Consider the following 16,498-nt stretch of genomic DNA (forward strand, 5'->3'; position numbering starts at 1 on the left):
GCTGAGTACAGAACAGGTATTTTCCTCTCCCGACATCCCATCGTAGCAAAGATTTGGGGAAGGAGAAAGACGGAGAGCCAACTTTCAATACAAGGACATTGGACAGTTTTCTCCTTTTTTGGTTTTGAGGAACACTAGTGACAGTGACATTTACTGCTTGGGAAAATTTATTCTGAGGGTTTCCATTTGGGAAGAAGGTCAGAGAACAGAGAAAGAAGAGGCCCCAGAGCCAGCCTCGAGCAAGCACAGAAAATGGGAGCTAGAAACGAGAGGACTCAGGGGCTGGAGCGATATAGCTCAGCAGGTAGGGCGTTTGCCTTGCATGCGGCCAACCCGGGTTCGATTCGCAGCCTCATATAAGGTCCCTGAGCACCGCTAGGAGTGATTCCTGAGTGCAAAGTCAGGAGTAACCCCTGAGCATCGCCGGGTATGACCCAAAAAACAATAATAATAATAATAATAATAAAAGGAACGAGAGGACTCGAAGAGCCAGGAGACGGCAGCCGTGCTGTGCCCAGGGCCAGGACAGTCCCCACAGTAGAAGCCTGAGTGGGGCCAGAGGGGACCCCTGTGTTACTCGGGGGGACCTAGGCAGGGGAGAGTTTACGGTGGCACCCCAGCTTCCCACTTAGGAGGCAGCTCAAAGGTTTTGTTTTTCCCAAGATAACTCGCTTCCAGCAATCTACATCAATAGGCAAAAAGAATAAAGGAAGGGAAGGGGAAAATAAAATAGATTGATCTTCCCCAGCCGCTATTTTCACTGGAGTGTTGAACTACCTCAACTCCTCTTCGTTTGAATGTGCGGCTTATGTCACTGGTGTCATTTGATTTTGAGAGGATCACCGGCTACACATACCAGAGAGACACTGAAGAGGAATCCTGCCCAACAAGGATCACAAAGGAGAAGCAAAATCTGAGCTGCCCCCTCCCTGTTCTGAGAAAGGGAAAAGATGAAAGGGACAAAAGAAACACTCAATTTTAACACCGTTTTCAAGAGCAGCAGCACGCAGTTGTTCTTGTGCTGCAAACCTTGGGTGTGTTACAGGGTGGGAGCGTTTACGTGGCACTAAATTCTCGACTTCAACTTCCTTCGCCAACTGGAGTCGGGGACTGGCGGTTAGCAGCAGCACTGATGCTCTGGCTAACCACAAGGCCTCCACGCTGGGGAGGGGAAGACAGATCAGAAATGCGTCTATTCTGAAATCTTCCCTACAGTCAGGCTACCTACGATGGAAAACTCTGAACTAAGAAAGGCACCAAACTCCCACAGCCACGCTAGTCAAGGAAAGCGACCTGAGTAATATTTAGCTTTTGAAAGCCCAGAATGGGAGCTGGAGAGATGGGACAGCAGGTAGGGTGTTTGTCAGGCACTTGGCTGACACTGGCTCGATCCCGGCACCCCTGATTCCTGCCCAGGAGTAAGCCCTGAGCAATGCCAGGTATGGACTCCCCCCACCCCATCTACCCCCCCCCCCCTAAAAAAAAACACCCAGAATGAGAGAAGAGTGCTGTCGCTCAGGGTAGAAGCCACCAACCCAGAAGCAAAGTCAAGGTGTGGGTGTTCCCAGCCCACTAGGGTGCAGTATTCTGGGGGCACAGACATTCCCAACACTGGCTGAGGAAAGGCTCTTTGGCGAAGGCAGCATACGCTGGCCAACGGGGAGGAAAGAACATAGTCGGGGGCACGGAGAGGAGGAGGTGGCGCTGAGTTCTGAAAGCAATGGGGGTACTTTGTAAGAAGTCGCACTGCAGGATATTTCATGAATTCCTCTCAGAAATGTCAAGGGGAAGGCCGAAGACTGATTTAATTCTAGAAAGCATATTCCACAGACCCTCGCATATACACCTGAACTGGACTTTGCACTGTAGGTAACTACAAGATCAGGTCAGTTGTCACAACTGCATGGTCACACAGAGGAAACCGGGCAGGCCATGGTGTACCTGGAGCAGGAATGGACTTGTAGGAGGAAAGAAAAAAAAAAAACACAAGCAAAGAACCAGCGCTGGCTAAACCACTAACCACCACCAAACCCCTAAAATACATCTGTGGACAGAGCCGTCAAGTCCGTGCTGAGGAGAGAAGACAGCATGATTTAAAGAGTCCTCCTCCAAAAGGGTGTTGTCCCTCCGCCTGCTCCCCCTTGGTGGCTCGGTGGCCACTATCCTCCAGAGGCCACTGGACAGTCAGGTTTGAGTCTGCAGTGATGAGACACGCAGGGCCTCACAGGATGGGGGTGGAGCCAGCCCTTCCCTCACCACCCCAACAAGACCTCGAGTAACCGCCCACGAACAGCTGATCAAACTGCTTAATGGCCATGATCCCAGAGACTCAGAAACAAATCTCAGAACCCAGTGGCTTTTGGCAGAAATCCCTCCAGATTTAATCGTTAAAATTTCTGAATTTCAAAATCACATGGCCACCCGACATCGTATCTTATTCGTAATAAGCAATAGATAACAAATTATCTACTGTTGCCTTTTCGGCACATCTGAGTGTTGGGGTCTGTTACTGTCCTCCCAATGTTCATCGATTTGCTCGAGCAGGCCCAGTAATGTCTCCATTTTGAGACTTGTTGTTACTGTGTTTGGCATATCGAATACATCACGTGTAGCTTGCCAGGCTTTGCAGTGTGGGCGAGATACTCTCGGTAGCTTGCCAGGCTCTCCGAGAGGGGGGGAGGAATCGAACCTGGCTCGGTAGGGCTGGCCGCGGGCAAGGCAAACGCCCTACCGCTGTGCTATTGCTCCAGTAAAATTCCAAATAATAATGGTGGGGCCGGTGTTGAAATATTAAATGTAATAAAATTAGAGAGAGAGTAATGTGGAAATCATCTGCCCCACAGGTAGGGGGAGGGTGTGGGATGGGGGGTATACTGGGGTTTTGGGGGGTGGGGAATGGGCACTGGTGAAGATACAGGTGTTTCATTGTATGACCAAGACCTAAACCTTAAAGCTTTGTAACTGCTCTCACAGTGATTCAATAAATAAAATTATAAAAAAAAAAGGGGGGGGGGGAAAGGTGGAGTTCATGCCCAATCCAATCAGCCTAATCAATGGCTGGATAAATAGCAAGACTCCTACATTGAAATAAATAAATAAATAAATAAATAGCAAGTCCTCCTCCAAACCGCACTCAGGGCAGAAACCCACAGGAATGAAGCTCCGTGTAAAATGGCATCCATTTTGTGGGACTTTTTTTCTCAGAAACATACAAACACGTTAACAGCAAGAACAAATTATTGATGTTTCTAAGGACCAAAGGTCAAATATATTATATATTCCAATTATTCTCCTTAATTGCTAATCCATTCCCTCCCATGACTTTTAACAGCAATTTATGGCCGCCTTCACTGTGACCAGCCCTGAGCCAGATGTGGGAAGGACACAGACCCACAGTGACAGGGTCCAGGGTCCAGGGCGCACCTAGGGGCACGAGGCAGCTATAAGGCACAAAGAACAGAGGCAGGCTACAGAGCGGCAATGAAGGAGCAAGATGCTGGGGCAGAACCAGGGGAGAGGAGAGCAGCCCCGGGAGGCAGCGACGCCCTGTCCTCACGGACAATTTTCTCTTCGGACAATTTTCTCTTCGGGGTGAAGTGACATTTATTAAACACCCAGCAGGTGTTAATCTGCACAGACTGGAGCAGAGGAAAGGATCCAGGCCGATGGGACTAGAAGAAACGAGGAGAGAAGTCACTTCCCCCGGCTCCCGGCCACGGAGGTGGCTCACGGGATGAGATCCTGGCAGCTCAACCCAGCCTGGCCCTTGGCCGTCAGGTGACAAACTGCTCACGAGCACCTGAGAACTTCCTTGGCTGGGCCAAAGCTGGCATATCAGGGAGCTGATTCTTGGCCCCCGCAGGAGCCAAATAGCTCCCCATCACCTGGAAGGATGGGCATACTACAAGGGCTAAACAGGGAATAAAACCCTCTCATCCTCTGCACTCCGACAGGAGACAGGAGCTGCCGGAGAGCTGCTGTAAACAAGAGCATCCCACTGAGGATGAAAGATTTACAGACAATACACCCTCTGACAGAAGCTCCCACCGTTGCTGCTCCGATGCTGTGTACAAGAGCTGAAGCTCTTCCTCACCCATGGCCAGCAGTAAGGCACTGAGGAGGCGGCTGTGTCGGGCAGGGCATTCCCCACAGACAAAAAGCCAATAAAAGGTTCTTCCCCCAAGCCCTGAGGTAAAACCTGAGGCTGTTTATTATGGCTCCAAAGGTCAAAATTAATAGCGTGAATTGAGCCGTCTTCCTGCTCTTTGAAAATCCTTGTCAAGTGGCACAGCCAGCTGGGCACACAACTCTGATATGCAGATCATGACGTTTGTGAGCAGATAAAATGAATTACAATGAGCTCAGGCGACCCTATTTCAACTCTCTAATGGGTAGCCAGGCCTCTCTCTTCTTTCCCCGAGCACTGTCCAGAAGGCCTTCCCTTCGGTTCCACTGGAAGGACATGGAAAGCACCTCCAGAGTCCCCATGCCATCAGCCTGGAAGCCAACGCCAAGTCTACAAAAGTGCAATTATCTTAAGGGGATCCCAGGTGGTAACTGCACAACAAAAATCATGGTGCTAGCTACAAGCCCAGGAACTTCCCACTGGCCCTGTAAATGCTGACACTGCCATTCAAAAGATGAGAAGACTGAGTGTGGGAGCCAGGGGAAGCCACTCTCACCTGGCCATCCTCACACGACCATCAGTCCATCAGCTCAGCCTGCCTTACGCAGATGCTACGGAGCAAATAACAGAAGCTCGGAGACTTTCTGTTCTTTCCGTACGAAGTCTGGGTGGTCACTGCACAGGGGCCCAGCGTCTGCTATCCATGCTGACACTGGAAATAGGGTTTCTCAAAGGAAAACAACTATGCGCAGGAAAAGCTTTGCTTTCTCAGAACAGAACGATAAAATTAACAGACATGGTGGTGACTACCAAATCTATTGAAAATAGAGGAAGGACCACTAAAAGTTGAAGAAAACTCTAACGTGACATATGCATTAACTGGTGTGGCTCTGGTTTTCGACAGGAAGCAACACTGTCCCTCAATGAACAGTACAGATGAAAAGCTGCCTCCAGCCTTAGCTCCTCATTGCCGTCTGGTGACCAGTCTTCGACGACAACCCCACTGCCTCTACCAGAGCACCAGCCACACACACCATCTGCTGCCTAAGCAGCTCTCCCTAACACTACTACTCCTTTAACAGCGGCATCCCTGTCACCGCCAGCCAAGGGAAGCAAACCCAAACTGCTGTCTTAGCAACTTAATCTGCACACCCGGCCGCCCATCTACCCATACTCACTCCGACCTAACCGGGTCTCCTCCCCATTAAGCCCTGCTTGTGGGGCACTGTGCTTCATCCTGACTCTCTGCCCTGCAGTTCTCTGAAGCCAGAAACCCAGGGTTCTACCTCCACCCCCCCCCCCCACACACACACACACCCTGTAAGGAATTCTGCCCATCAGTCAGAAGCACCGAGCTCGTGCCAATTATGACGTGAGACTTCCTGTTCAGCAAATTACAAAGCAGCAGTGGGAAAACCACAGGCTTTCAGGGTGCTGGCTCTGACTCTGCAGCAGATCTGAGTCACCTGAGAGCTTGAACAGAATGGGATGCCCAGGCCTGTTGCCGGGACAATTAAGGATCTTGGGAGGCTTCTCAGGGAATTCAAACACATGGCCAGGGTTAAAAGTCATAAAACTTCAGGATTTCCTCCAGTGGTATTTCTTTCTTCTTCCGCCTCCCCTCCCCGTGCCCCGGGATGCAGGGGTTATGCCTGGCCGTGCTCTGGGGCTACTCCCAGGTCTGTTTATGGGTCACTCCAAGGGTGCCCAGGGTCACTGTGAGGGGCCAGAGTTGGAGCCTCTTCGACACACAGCATGTGCTCATCCTGTTGAGCTCTCCGCGTCTCTACAGTGGTGTTCTTTAGCCCACAGATCCATTAGGTGGCACAAAGACCACCACTGTTCTCTCTCCCGTCCGTCACACCTGCCGTATAAAGTGATTCATCGTCGCGTTTTCTTAAAATGACCATCCTACTGTTTCTTTATGGCAATAAAATGGCCAACAGCAGAGGACGGTAAGATTTTTATTCCCTGTTTAACTGCTGTGATATGCCCATCTTTCCAGGTAGGTACATGCCCCCCGCCCCACCCCCACATCTGACACCACAGTGACCCCCGGGCCTCTCATGGAGCACCAAGGCTGTGCCTGCATGTGGCTGCTGCCCTGAGGAGGCGGCCAGGAGCACAGGGGAGAGAGGAACTGGCCGTGTCCAGGCAGGAAACTCAGTAGCCAGAGTAGGGGAAGCCTTCCCAGTTCAGGCCTGATTATCCGACTCTTTGTGCTCTTAAAGGAGAGTAATTATAGGCATGTGAAAAAAGGGAAGCACTCCCCGAGGAACTCTTCCTCACATGCTTCCCAAGAGGCGGCAGGGCCATTAAAAATTCCATGATGAAGAGGAAAAACAGCCTGGGAACAGCCAGGAGGCAATACAGCAAATTAATACAGCAGCCCTCCTCGGGGAAAGCTGTGATAAAACAGGAAACACTTCTCTCTTAGCAAAATAAAATTATACCCACTAATGATAACACAGTCACCACACACACACACACACACACACACACACACACACACACACACACACACACCCTGTTCTAATGATGGGTGTGAAATTCCCCGTGCTACTCAAACGCTTTGAAAAGAAATCTTTTCCTACTACAAATAAAAATGGAACAAGGGAAAGAGAAAATTTCTATTCAAAACCATTTTTTAATACAGCTGTTCACCTGCCTCTTCCTCAGGCCAGGATCTAGGAAACGGCACACTTCTTACAAAGCCCGGCAGCCAACACTGAGTCGGGCATTGCCAGCTGGCCACACAGGCGCTGGATAGCCCCTGGTCTCCTGACCTCTGGCCTGGCAGGGCCCCCACTATTTCGAAGGGCTGGAGAGAGTCCCCGGGGCGGAGTTTTAGCAGCCATGTTTCTGGAGGCTGCCCAGAGGCAACGTGCCACCCTTTCCTAGATGGTACGTCCCAGGGAGTGATGCACTGAAGGAACGCTCCATCACCATAAACACCACATGCTACGTCATACATACACGTGGGAAAACAAACCAAGAAAACCCCCCAACAACTTTCTGAAGACTCAGACTGTGTAAGTTTATGATTTTTTCCCCTTGTCCTAAAGACCCCCCAACCATGCATCAAGCTGGCTGTGTCCCCTGGCCTGGGGATGAAGCTGTGTGGGCCAAGGATGGCCTGAATGGCTTGCAATGGTCTGAGGCAGCGGTTTTCAACCACGCTGTACCTGGGGGCCGTCCTCAGCTAACCAACATGTGGCCAAGAACCAGCACTAGCTAGGAATGCCACAGAGCAACAGGACATGTCTGCAGGCTGGTGTCTGAAGCAGGATTTCCTCTGAGCTGGGCGCACTGGAAGCATAGTCGAGATGTGGCTAGGGTTCCAGCCCAGCTACACGCACCGCCAGGAAGAGAAGGAAGAGGATGCCATATGAAAACAGAGCAGAGAAGGGGCTGGAGTGATAGTACAGCGGGTAGGGTGTTTGCCTTGCATGTGGCCAACCTGGGTTCAATCACTGGCATCCCATATGGTCCTCCAGGTACTGCCGGGAGTAATTCCCGAGTGCAGAGCCAGGGGTAATTCCTAAGTATCACTGGAGTGTGACAGAGAGAGAGAGAGAGAGAGAGAGAGAGAGAGAGAGAGAGAGAAGCAGAAAGCTGCCGCCCACTTGGGCAAGGGCGGGCACCCCTGGCGGGAGCACAGCACAGGGCTAAGCAGTAGAGGGAAGGGGGGAGGGGTGAGCAAGCAATCTGCTATGAGCCCCTGACAAGATGTGGTGCAGTCTTCCTCAGGAGTCTTTGGAATGCTGTGCTCAATTTTCTCTTCTTCATAATTTTTAAAACGACACCCAGTTTTTCCTCAGGACTGCAATCCTGTGTGTGCCAACCCAGCCTGAGCAGCACCGCCTCTAAGAAAAGTGCCTCCGGCCCTGAGTTAGAAGCGGCGGGGAGCACTGAATCCCTCTGGGGCAGCCCCGAATGTACCCGCACTCCCGCAGAACCCTCCTGTCTCCACACCCGACTTTCCCAAGAGAAGGGAAGCTCTCTGGAGGCAGCACCTCACCAAGAGTCTGGCACATGGAAGGGGATCCGCAAATGTTCCCTGAATGAATGGCACCACACTACTCCAGTAAAGGCCCCCAGTTATCATCCCACTGAGCAGCTAACCCGGTCTCACGTTTCCAGACTCCCCCCTCCTCCCCCCCCGAAATAGGCCATCTCTGGTAGAAGGTGCGGCAGTAGGAACAGACGTGACGCAGGATCATGGACGGTGCAGTATGGGACAGGATCATTATCACACAACCAGACTGGCTGATCTGATCACTGTACCGGTGAAAGACCGGGAGCAGCCTGAAACCCAAATCTCCAAATACTACATTCACCTCAGAATATACAAGGAAGCGGGGGGGGGGGGGGGGGGGGGTTCTTATAAAGAAATTCTTCGCACCTTCAGAAATAACAAGACATCCTACAATCCAGCCTACCAGGTGCTCTTTTGTGTATAATAAAAGCCTTGCTGGGAGATGCTCGCCAAAAAAATACATCCACTTCCCACATTACCGAACGGCAGGTGCAGGCACAGGGGCATACTGACAAGCAAACTGGGAGCTCAGGAAGTACGAAGCTCTGGGCTGGACACCGGAGCCCTGTCAAGGACCAACACTGGGTTCTGCACTTCGAAGCTCTAATCTCCATGGAGAGTGGCAGGTGGGGGTGGACTCCCCAAAGAAGTTGGTGAAAAACAGGAAATGGGCAGAGAGAGGTGGAGCTGGCCCTGATACATAGAGAGATGTCCAACCAGAAGGTGCTGACAAGGGGTCATGGAGATCTCTCTCTCCTCTCTCTTCTCCTCTCTCTCCTCTCCCTCTCCCTCTCCTCTCCTCTCTCTCCTCCTCCCCCCTCCCTCATTTCCCCCTCACTCTTTCTCTATGAGACACTGGTCAGTCAAAGGGATGAGCAAAGGGTCCACGGCAGGAAAGGAGCTCCCAGATGTGACGGCACCTCCCAGTGAGGAGGAAGACCTGGGTGACGGAGGCTGGACCTGTGGGCAGCACGCAGTGGATGCAGGTCACGGGAAGGACCACTGAGAACGTGCTTCAAAGAGGTGGCTTTTGGCACAAGGGCGGTGAGGCACAACATGTGAGGCAAAACTGAGCCTCGAACCACAGTGATGGGGGGTTACAAGGAAGCGACCTCTCAGCAGGCCTCTAGTCCTGGATGGGAGACAACCTTTCCTGACCACCAAAGGTCAAGCTGTCACATCAAACGGGATACACAATTCAAAGGCATTTTCTAACGTGACAAGAGTCATTAGGAGAAAACTACCACCCAACCCACAGTGCAGCAGTAAGAACGGGAAACGGGTAAATGAGAAGAAGATGCCGTTCCTGGAAGGCAGTACCTGGCGGAGCAGTGTGCGGGCGAGCACCGTCGGTGAGAAGCATCGGCGAGTACGTCCAGGGAGTAGAGGGGAGAGAGCGGGTTCAGCTGCAGAGGGAAACGAGACAATTTAGCAAGGCTCGACCCTACAGGGCGCCCCTCACTGTGGTTACTTTTCCCCACTGATCATTCCATTCTTCTGCCATACCACCATGAATTCCATTCACTGATGCACATGTTCCAAAGTGTCCCTGTGAGTGAAAAGCAGCGGATCTAGAACACCCAGAAACAAGGAACCAGCCCCTGAGGCTGCGGAACTAGCTAGCGCAAAGGCTGGCATCTTTCCAAGCAAGAGGCCTGGGTTCGATCCCCAGCACCACAGGTTCCCCCTGGGCACCCCTGGGAATGCTCCTCAAACAAAATAATAGGAAGCCAAAAGAATCAAACAAACTATGTTCGGTAAACAACAAGATTTCTCAAAAACAAAACCATCTGATACGTGAGACAGTTACTTAAGGGGCAGAAGGCGGTGCTTTCTGACTGCTGAACAGGAGGAGCGGAGGTCTCCAGCCCTGTTCCCAACAAAGCTAGCAGCAATTCCCAATTTCTTTTCCCCATCCTGTCTCCAGCGGTTGGCACAGACCTGGGAACAGGGCAGCGGAGAGAGAACTAGGGTAGAACTGGAATGCCTATCATTCAGTTCCAACTGACCACTGGGCTGGCACGTATTTTTAAAAAAAAATCACACAATGTCTCTGAGCTTTATTAGCACCATCTATACAACAGATGTCTTCCCATCTGTCTGACCGTCCTATCTGATTCTTTTGAGAGATAAGTGAAATACTGCTTGCGGTTTACATGGAAATGTTAGGTTTCTCATCTGCAGAACAGCTGGTGACCTCCAAAAGCTCATCAAACGGAAGACCATATATTCAAGTGGTTAACTTTTGGTCTGGGATATTTTTTTAAGGCTTTTTCTACAATAGAAAATTCTCTTCAAAAAAGTTCAGGACAAAATATACTTCAAGACGGGAAAAATCCTGAAAGATAATTTCAAAAGAACTCTATAGGAACACAAATTGAGCAAGTGTTCACTCCAGAGCTACTTGGCGCATGATTCTGGGCAAAAGGCTTAAATCTCGTTTGCAAACACCAGCAGGATGAGGTGTTTGCTACGGGTCTCTCCTGCCATTGAGATTAAGGATGCAAATACAACCTATACCCCAGCTTCAAGTTCCAGGGACTCAGTCTCTGACAAGCCTCCTTAACAGCTGCTTGGGTGTAGTTGTTGTTTTTAACCCTTTTCAAAAGGATTAAAAATTCTTATTAAAAATTCTTTCCTTGGGGCTGGAGTGATAGCACAGTGGGCAGAGCAGTTGCCTTGCACGCAGCCGAACCGGGTTCGACTCTCAGCATCCCATATGGTCCCCCTAGCACCACCAGGAGTGATTCCTGAATGCAGAGCCAGGAGTAACTCCTGAGCATTGCCGGGCGTGACCCAAAAAGGAAAAAAAAAATTCTTTCCTTATCTGTCTACCATTTGCATTGCTTTTATTTAGTATTTTCCCATCAAAAAACTTTTCTTTTGTTTGTTCTTGGGCCACACCTGGTAGTGCTCTGGGATCATTCCTGGCGGGCCTGGGGAAACTGCAGCTGAAGCAGCTGCCTGAAAGGCAAGATTATGTCCTATGCTATCTCTCTGGCCCCTCCAAGAAGTATTTTTACTCAGCCTTGTTCCTGTTAGCTCCCTGAAGTAACAAGTTTGGTACGATTACATTTCTTCCAAATGCACACTATTAGTTTAAAATTAAAATTGTGTCCACAAACCATTTTAAAACACCCCGTAATCGTAACGTATACTAGTTACGTTTATCATTGCTCTGGCTCATTTTGAAATAATAATTTCAAGATGAAGAGTCCAAGTACAAAATGTTTACATTTACAAGTAAACCTGCATATTCCCCATGCTATCTACAGAGCAGATAAAATATAAAACACCTGGCCTGAAGACATTCTACAGATTTTTGTTTTGTAACTAATTATCAAGATAAAGCCATCCACCCCTACCCAAATCAAAAAGCTTCAAACATAAAGGAAGATCACAGTCACGGGCCTCCCGTTGTTCATCGATTTGCTCGAGCGGGCCCAGTAACATCTCCATTGTGAGACTTGTTGTTACTGTGTTTGGCATATTGAATACATCACGGGTAGCTTGCCAGGCTCTGCCTTTTTCTACTCTGAGCCCTGCAGGGGACTACATATGCCAAGAGTCCAACCAGGGGGTGGCCATGGAAAAGACTATGGGGCAAGCTCTCAGTCTCAACTCGATTTCACCCAAATCAGCTCCACCACATTCAAGTTCACACTTTTAGGCACTGACATCTTCTCAGCACAAGACTCTAAAACTGAATTACGCCATCAGCAATTTCTTACTGCAACATTAAAAACTAAAATAGAAATGAAATTCCTATGAGATATGTATTACAAAGAATAAACTGAAAACCACAGTTGAAACTCCAAAGGAGAGTTGCTACAATTTTTATAAATGAACAATGGAGGCTCTTGTAAAAGAGTCCTTTAAGAAAATCAGAAAATGACAGGGAAGAGGAATCTTACCTTCTGTGCACAAGCAGAAACGTGAGGAAAATCAGAAGTCAATGCTTTATTCTTTCTAAGGAAAAGGAAATCAAACGATAAAACAAAGATGACAAAAGCAATCTTACCTGATTTCGTTCTCTTTTTCCAGCTGATGGTAACCAGAAACTAAAGAGAGGGAGAGAATAACAAGGGAAAAAAAACAATAAAAGAGGTGGTAGGAAAATTATAAAGAGAAAAACTGAATGATGTTGGAATAATGAAGATAAAGAATGGGGCAAAACTGAACAAACGTGAAGACCTCTTAGCACCTGCATTGCAAATGTTGGAACAATGAAGATAAAGAATAGGGCAGGGGCTGGAGTGATAGCACAGCAGGTAGGGCGCTTGCCTTGCAGGAGGCCCGACCCGGGTTCGATTCCCAGCATCCCATATGGTCCCCTGAGCACGGCCAGGAGTAATTCCTGAGTGCATAAACCAGGAGTAACCCCTGTGCATCGCTGGGTGTGACTCCCCCCCCACCCCCTGCAAAAAAAAAAAAAAAAGGAATAGGGTAAAACCAAACAAACATGATAACCTCTTAGCACCTGTATTGCAAACCATAGTGCACAGAAGGAGAGAGGGAAGGAAGAAGGAAGGGGGTGGAGGGAAAGGGAGAGAGAGAGAGAGAGAGAGAGAGAAGAAAAGTACCCACTATTAAGACAGGAGACGGGGGGGGGGGGGGAGCTGGGGGGTGGCAGGGGGAAACTGTGGTCAGAAATGTACTCTGGTGGAGGGATGGGTGTTGGAACATTGACTGAAACCCAATCATGAACAGCTTTATCAATCTCACGATAATTCAGTTTAAAAAAAAAAGTGGGGCAAAAGATGTAATTGAAAAGAGAGATTATATGCATAAATTTCCTTTTTTGCAGAAAACTCTTCTTCAAAGGAAAAAAAAATCATGTCATAGAATGAAAACCACTGGATATTCAACAACAAACAGCAACAAAACTTCACAAGAGTTCAGAGTGACACTCCTCGGCTGTGCCATGGGGAAAGGTCTCCCAATTCAACAATGGCATAAACCGCATGCACACACCCCTTCCCTTTCCTGTAGGTTAAAACCGTGACCAGACTGGGTGTGCATAGGTTCCTGATTGGATACTGTCCGTGACTGGTCCAGGTGAACAGCAAAGGGCCAATTATGTTCGGGGACAAGAGTGTTACAAGGAAGGATGGGACGTTCTTCCTATGGCCACACACAGGCTGTTCAACAGCGCTCTGCCATTGTAGGAGGACAAAGGATAGTTCTCTTAAGAAGGGGGAAGAGCACAAAAACTAAGCCAGAGACAATCACCCATTTGGACAACAACCAAAACACCTAGAGAAGATTAATGTTAAAAAATTAAAATTCCAAATACTATTTATAATACAGCAACTATAGATATAAAAAGCAAAGAAGTTAACAGTCTAGAAAGAAAAACAAAAAACGTATTGCTAGATAGGTTTAGGGTGTCAGCTATTCGAAGTGTATAAAGTCCACTTAGGATCTAATCTTTCAGCCCTAAAGTCAGATTTCTAGGTCTTATAGGTAAAACTTCCCTCTGCCTCCTTCACCAAGAAAAAGAGTGAAAACCAGGACTCACTCTTTCTGCCGAGGGTCACTAATGAGATGGCCGAGCCTCTCGCTGCCCAAAGTGCTCACGCTGGTCTCCTGAAAGACAAGGGAGAAAGCCATGGAAACACAGAAACAAAAGCAGTGAACTGGCACTGAGCCCTTCCCTCTCATCTCTGATGCCAGCCCCAAACTCCAACAGCAACCTTCTTTTCACAGCACCTATCCTAAAAGTATGGGTTATCTTAGTTTTCTTTAATGCTAAAAAAAAAAAGTCATTATAAACATAATTTACCATATTTTTTGTGTGTTTGTGTGGGTGGAAGAGGGGGAGTTTGGAGGGGGTGAGTCACACCTGGCAGTGCTCGGGGATCACTTTGGGCATGGCTTTGGACCACATGCAGTGCCAGGAATGAAGGTGTGGTCAGTTCGAGACCAGTGACTTGTACTAACTCCTTGGTCCCTACATCTGGTATTTCAATATATGAGCAATACCTCTTGGAATTGTTTAAAGTACAAAAAGCCCAGAAAATCTTTTTTAAAATATTCACAGAGGCACTGTAGAGATAGCATGGTGGGGCGGGTGTTTGCCTAATTGTATTTGGCCAACTCATATTCAACCTCTTGCATCCTATATGCTCCCAGGAGTGATCCTAAGCTCAAAGCTAGGAGCAACCCCTGAGCATCACTGGGTGTGGACCAAAAAAATATATATTCCCACAACTCAGACCCAGAGACAGCTGAGGGTTATAAGGCACCCTCACCTTGCATATTGCTGACTCCATTTCAATCAACAGCACCACATATGGCCCCTTGAGTGCAGCCGAGGGTCACTCCTGAGAAAAGCCAGGAGTAAGCCTTGAGCACCAGGCGTAGCTCCCAAACCAAAATATTAATTAAAATGAGGAATGTTGGGGCTGGAGCAATAGCACAGCAGGTAGGGCATTTGCCTTGCACGCAGTCAACCCGGGTTCGATTCCCAGTATCCCATATGGTCCCCCGAGCACTGCCAGGAGTGATTCCTGAGTGCAAAGCCAAGAGTAATGAGCATTGCCAGGTGTGACCCAAAAAGAAAAAAAATGAGAAATGTTGGGGCTGGAGTGATAGTACAGCAGCTAGGGCATTGACCTTGCACGTGGCCAACCCAGGTTCGATTCCCAGCATCCCATATGGTCCCCCGAGCACTGCCAGGAATAATTCCTGAATGAGTGCAGAACCAGGAGTAACCCCTGAGCATCACCAGGTGTGACCCAAAAAGAAAAAAAAGAAATAAAATAAAATGAGGAGTGTTTAATTCCCTTTAAAAAGAAAGAAAGAGAGAACTAGCTCAGGGGATAAGGCCCTTCCCAAGCCCAGTTTGATCCTTGGCTCCACATATGGTCCTCTGAGCCCGCCAAGAGTGATCCCCAAGTGCAAAGCCAGGACTAAACCCTGAAATGCCGGGCATGGCCCAGTTTTGAACAGGCCAGCACCCCAAGCTCTCTACAGTCAGAGTCTCACAGCCTTCACGCGGGAACGGACGTTTATGGATTCCTCTCTAGTGACAACGAAATTATCTACTGAATGGAAACGTAACAAGATTTTGTGACTTACCAAAACTATCTCCCTTAATTTTGCTGGTAAATGAAGAGACAGCTTTTGTCTCCCTTTTCACTCTAACGTCACTTAGAGTGAAAAGAAAAGTTTGTATGAATTGATTCTTAAGTGTGGTTTTAACCCATAACATCACAAACAATTTAGAAATATCTCCCAGAAGAGAACAATGCAGAGTCTCCTGCCCCCGTGCCTGGCTGTCCTCACCCGGACCCCTTGGAGGGGGGGGCAGGTTGAGTTTCCCTCCCCTCCCCAAACAGAGCCCCAGCAGCTGAAGACCTCCGGAACCAGCCACAGCCATGCTTAAGACCACTCTCCACACGCTCGAACAAAACCGGCAGAGGAACACAGGTGTGCGGGACCCGGGACTGAGATCTCCAAGCCTGCTCGGATCGGGACTGGGTCTCCTCCACCCAGATCCCCCATCTTCCAGTAGCTAGGCAGTTACACCCACCAACTGCCCCCGGCCCGTGTAATCCCATCAACAGCCAAGATCCAGAGACCATAAAATCAACCTGGAAGCGCATGGCCGCATTTGTGGCTGAGCGGCCTCTTGTTTTCTAGTTCTCACTCTTGGAGAACCCGGCAGGCTACCTAGAGTATCCTGCCCACATGGCAGAGTCTGGCAAGCTCCCCGTGGTGTATTCGATATGCCAAAACCCAGTAACAATGATGGGTCTCATTCCCCTGACCCTGAAAGAGCCTCCAGTGTGGCACTTGCTAAAATCTCAGGGCTAGGACGAATGAAGATATTACTGGTGCCTGCTCGAGGAAATGGGATGACAGGATACAGTGATACAGTGATCACCACCTGGATACATGAAGCCCTGGGTTCAATCCCAAGAACCGGCAGGGGGAAAAAGCCAAGCCAATTACTTGAGCATGATTATTAATAAATCTATATTGACCAGTGTGTGCAGATGAGCCTAAATGTTAGGGTAACAGAACAAGTGCCTATGGAAAGATTTACCGTGGCCAGATTCTGGGTGAACGTGGAGTGAAGCTAAATGAAAAGGTTCCAGATGAGTCTTCGTCCCTCTCTCACCAATGTGTCCTGGTCACAGACTCAGGCCCGGTGGTGAGGCCCATGGAAAAGATGAGTGAAAAATGAGGTATTTGTTACAGCAGGAAAATTATTAACTTAAAGTGCTGTAATGTTTAAATTTACAGTTTATTACTGTGTAAATTACAAGCCATACTTTGTGTAATTAGCAGCTCGCTGGCAGGGAGCTGTGAATGAAACTCATTAT

The 16,498-nt window shown here is 48.9% G+C and overlaps 1 protein-coding gene across 2 annotated transcripts in view; it reads right to left on the bottom strand.

Moving 5' to 3' along the window:
* GPATCH2L (G-patch domain containing 2 like) overlaps window positions 1–16,498 on the bottom strand; it is a 51,578-nt gene that overhangs the window by 9,312 nt on the left and 25,768 nt on the right. Inside the window, exons 6-8 of one of the 2 annotated variants that reach the window (XM_056133625.1) lie at window positions 13,687–13,754; window positions 12,080–12,134; window positions 9,486–9,571 (exon numbers count right to left, since the gene is read on the bottom strand). In XM_056133625.1, the coding sequence (XP_055989600.1) occupies window positions 9,486–9,571; window positions 12,080–12,134; window positions 13,687–13,754 (209 nt within the window). Of the gene's footprint in view, window positions 1–9,485; window positions 9,572–12,079; window positions 12,135–12,186; window positions 12,227–13,686; window positions 13,755–16,498 lie in introns of both variants that reach the window. The other variant, XM_056133626.1, reaches the window with a different exon arrangement.

The sequence above is a fragment of the Sorex fumeus genome, unplaced genomic scaffold (genome assembly GCF_029834395.1).
Source record: "Sorex fumeus unplaced genomic scaffold, SorFum_2.1 ptg000098l, whole genome shotgun sequence".
Taxonomy (NCBI): domain Eukaryota; kingdom Metazoa; phylum Chordata; class Mammalia; order Eulipotyphla; family Soricidae; genus Sorex; species Sorex fumeus.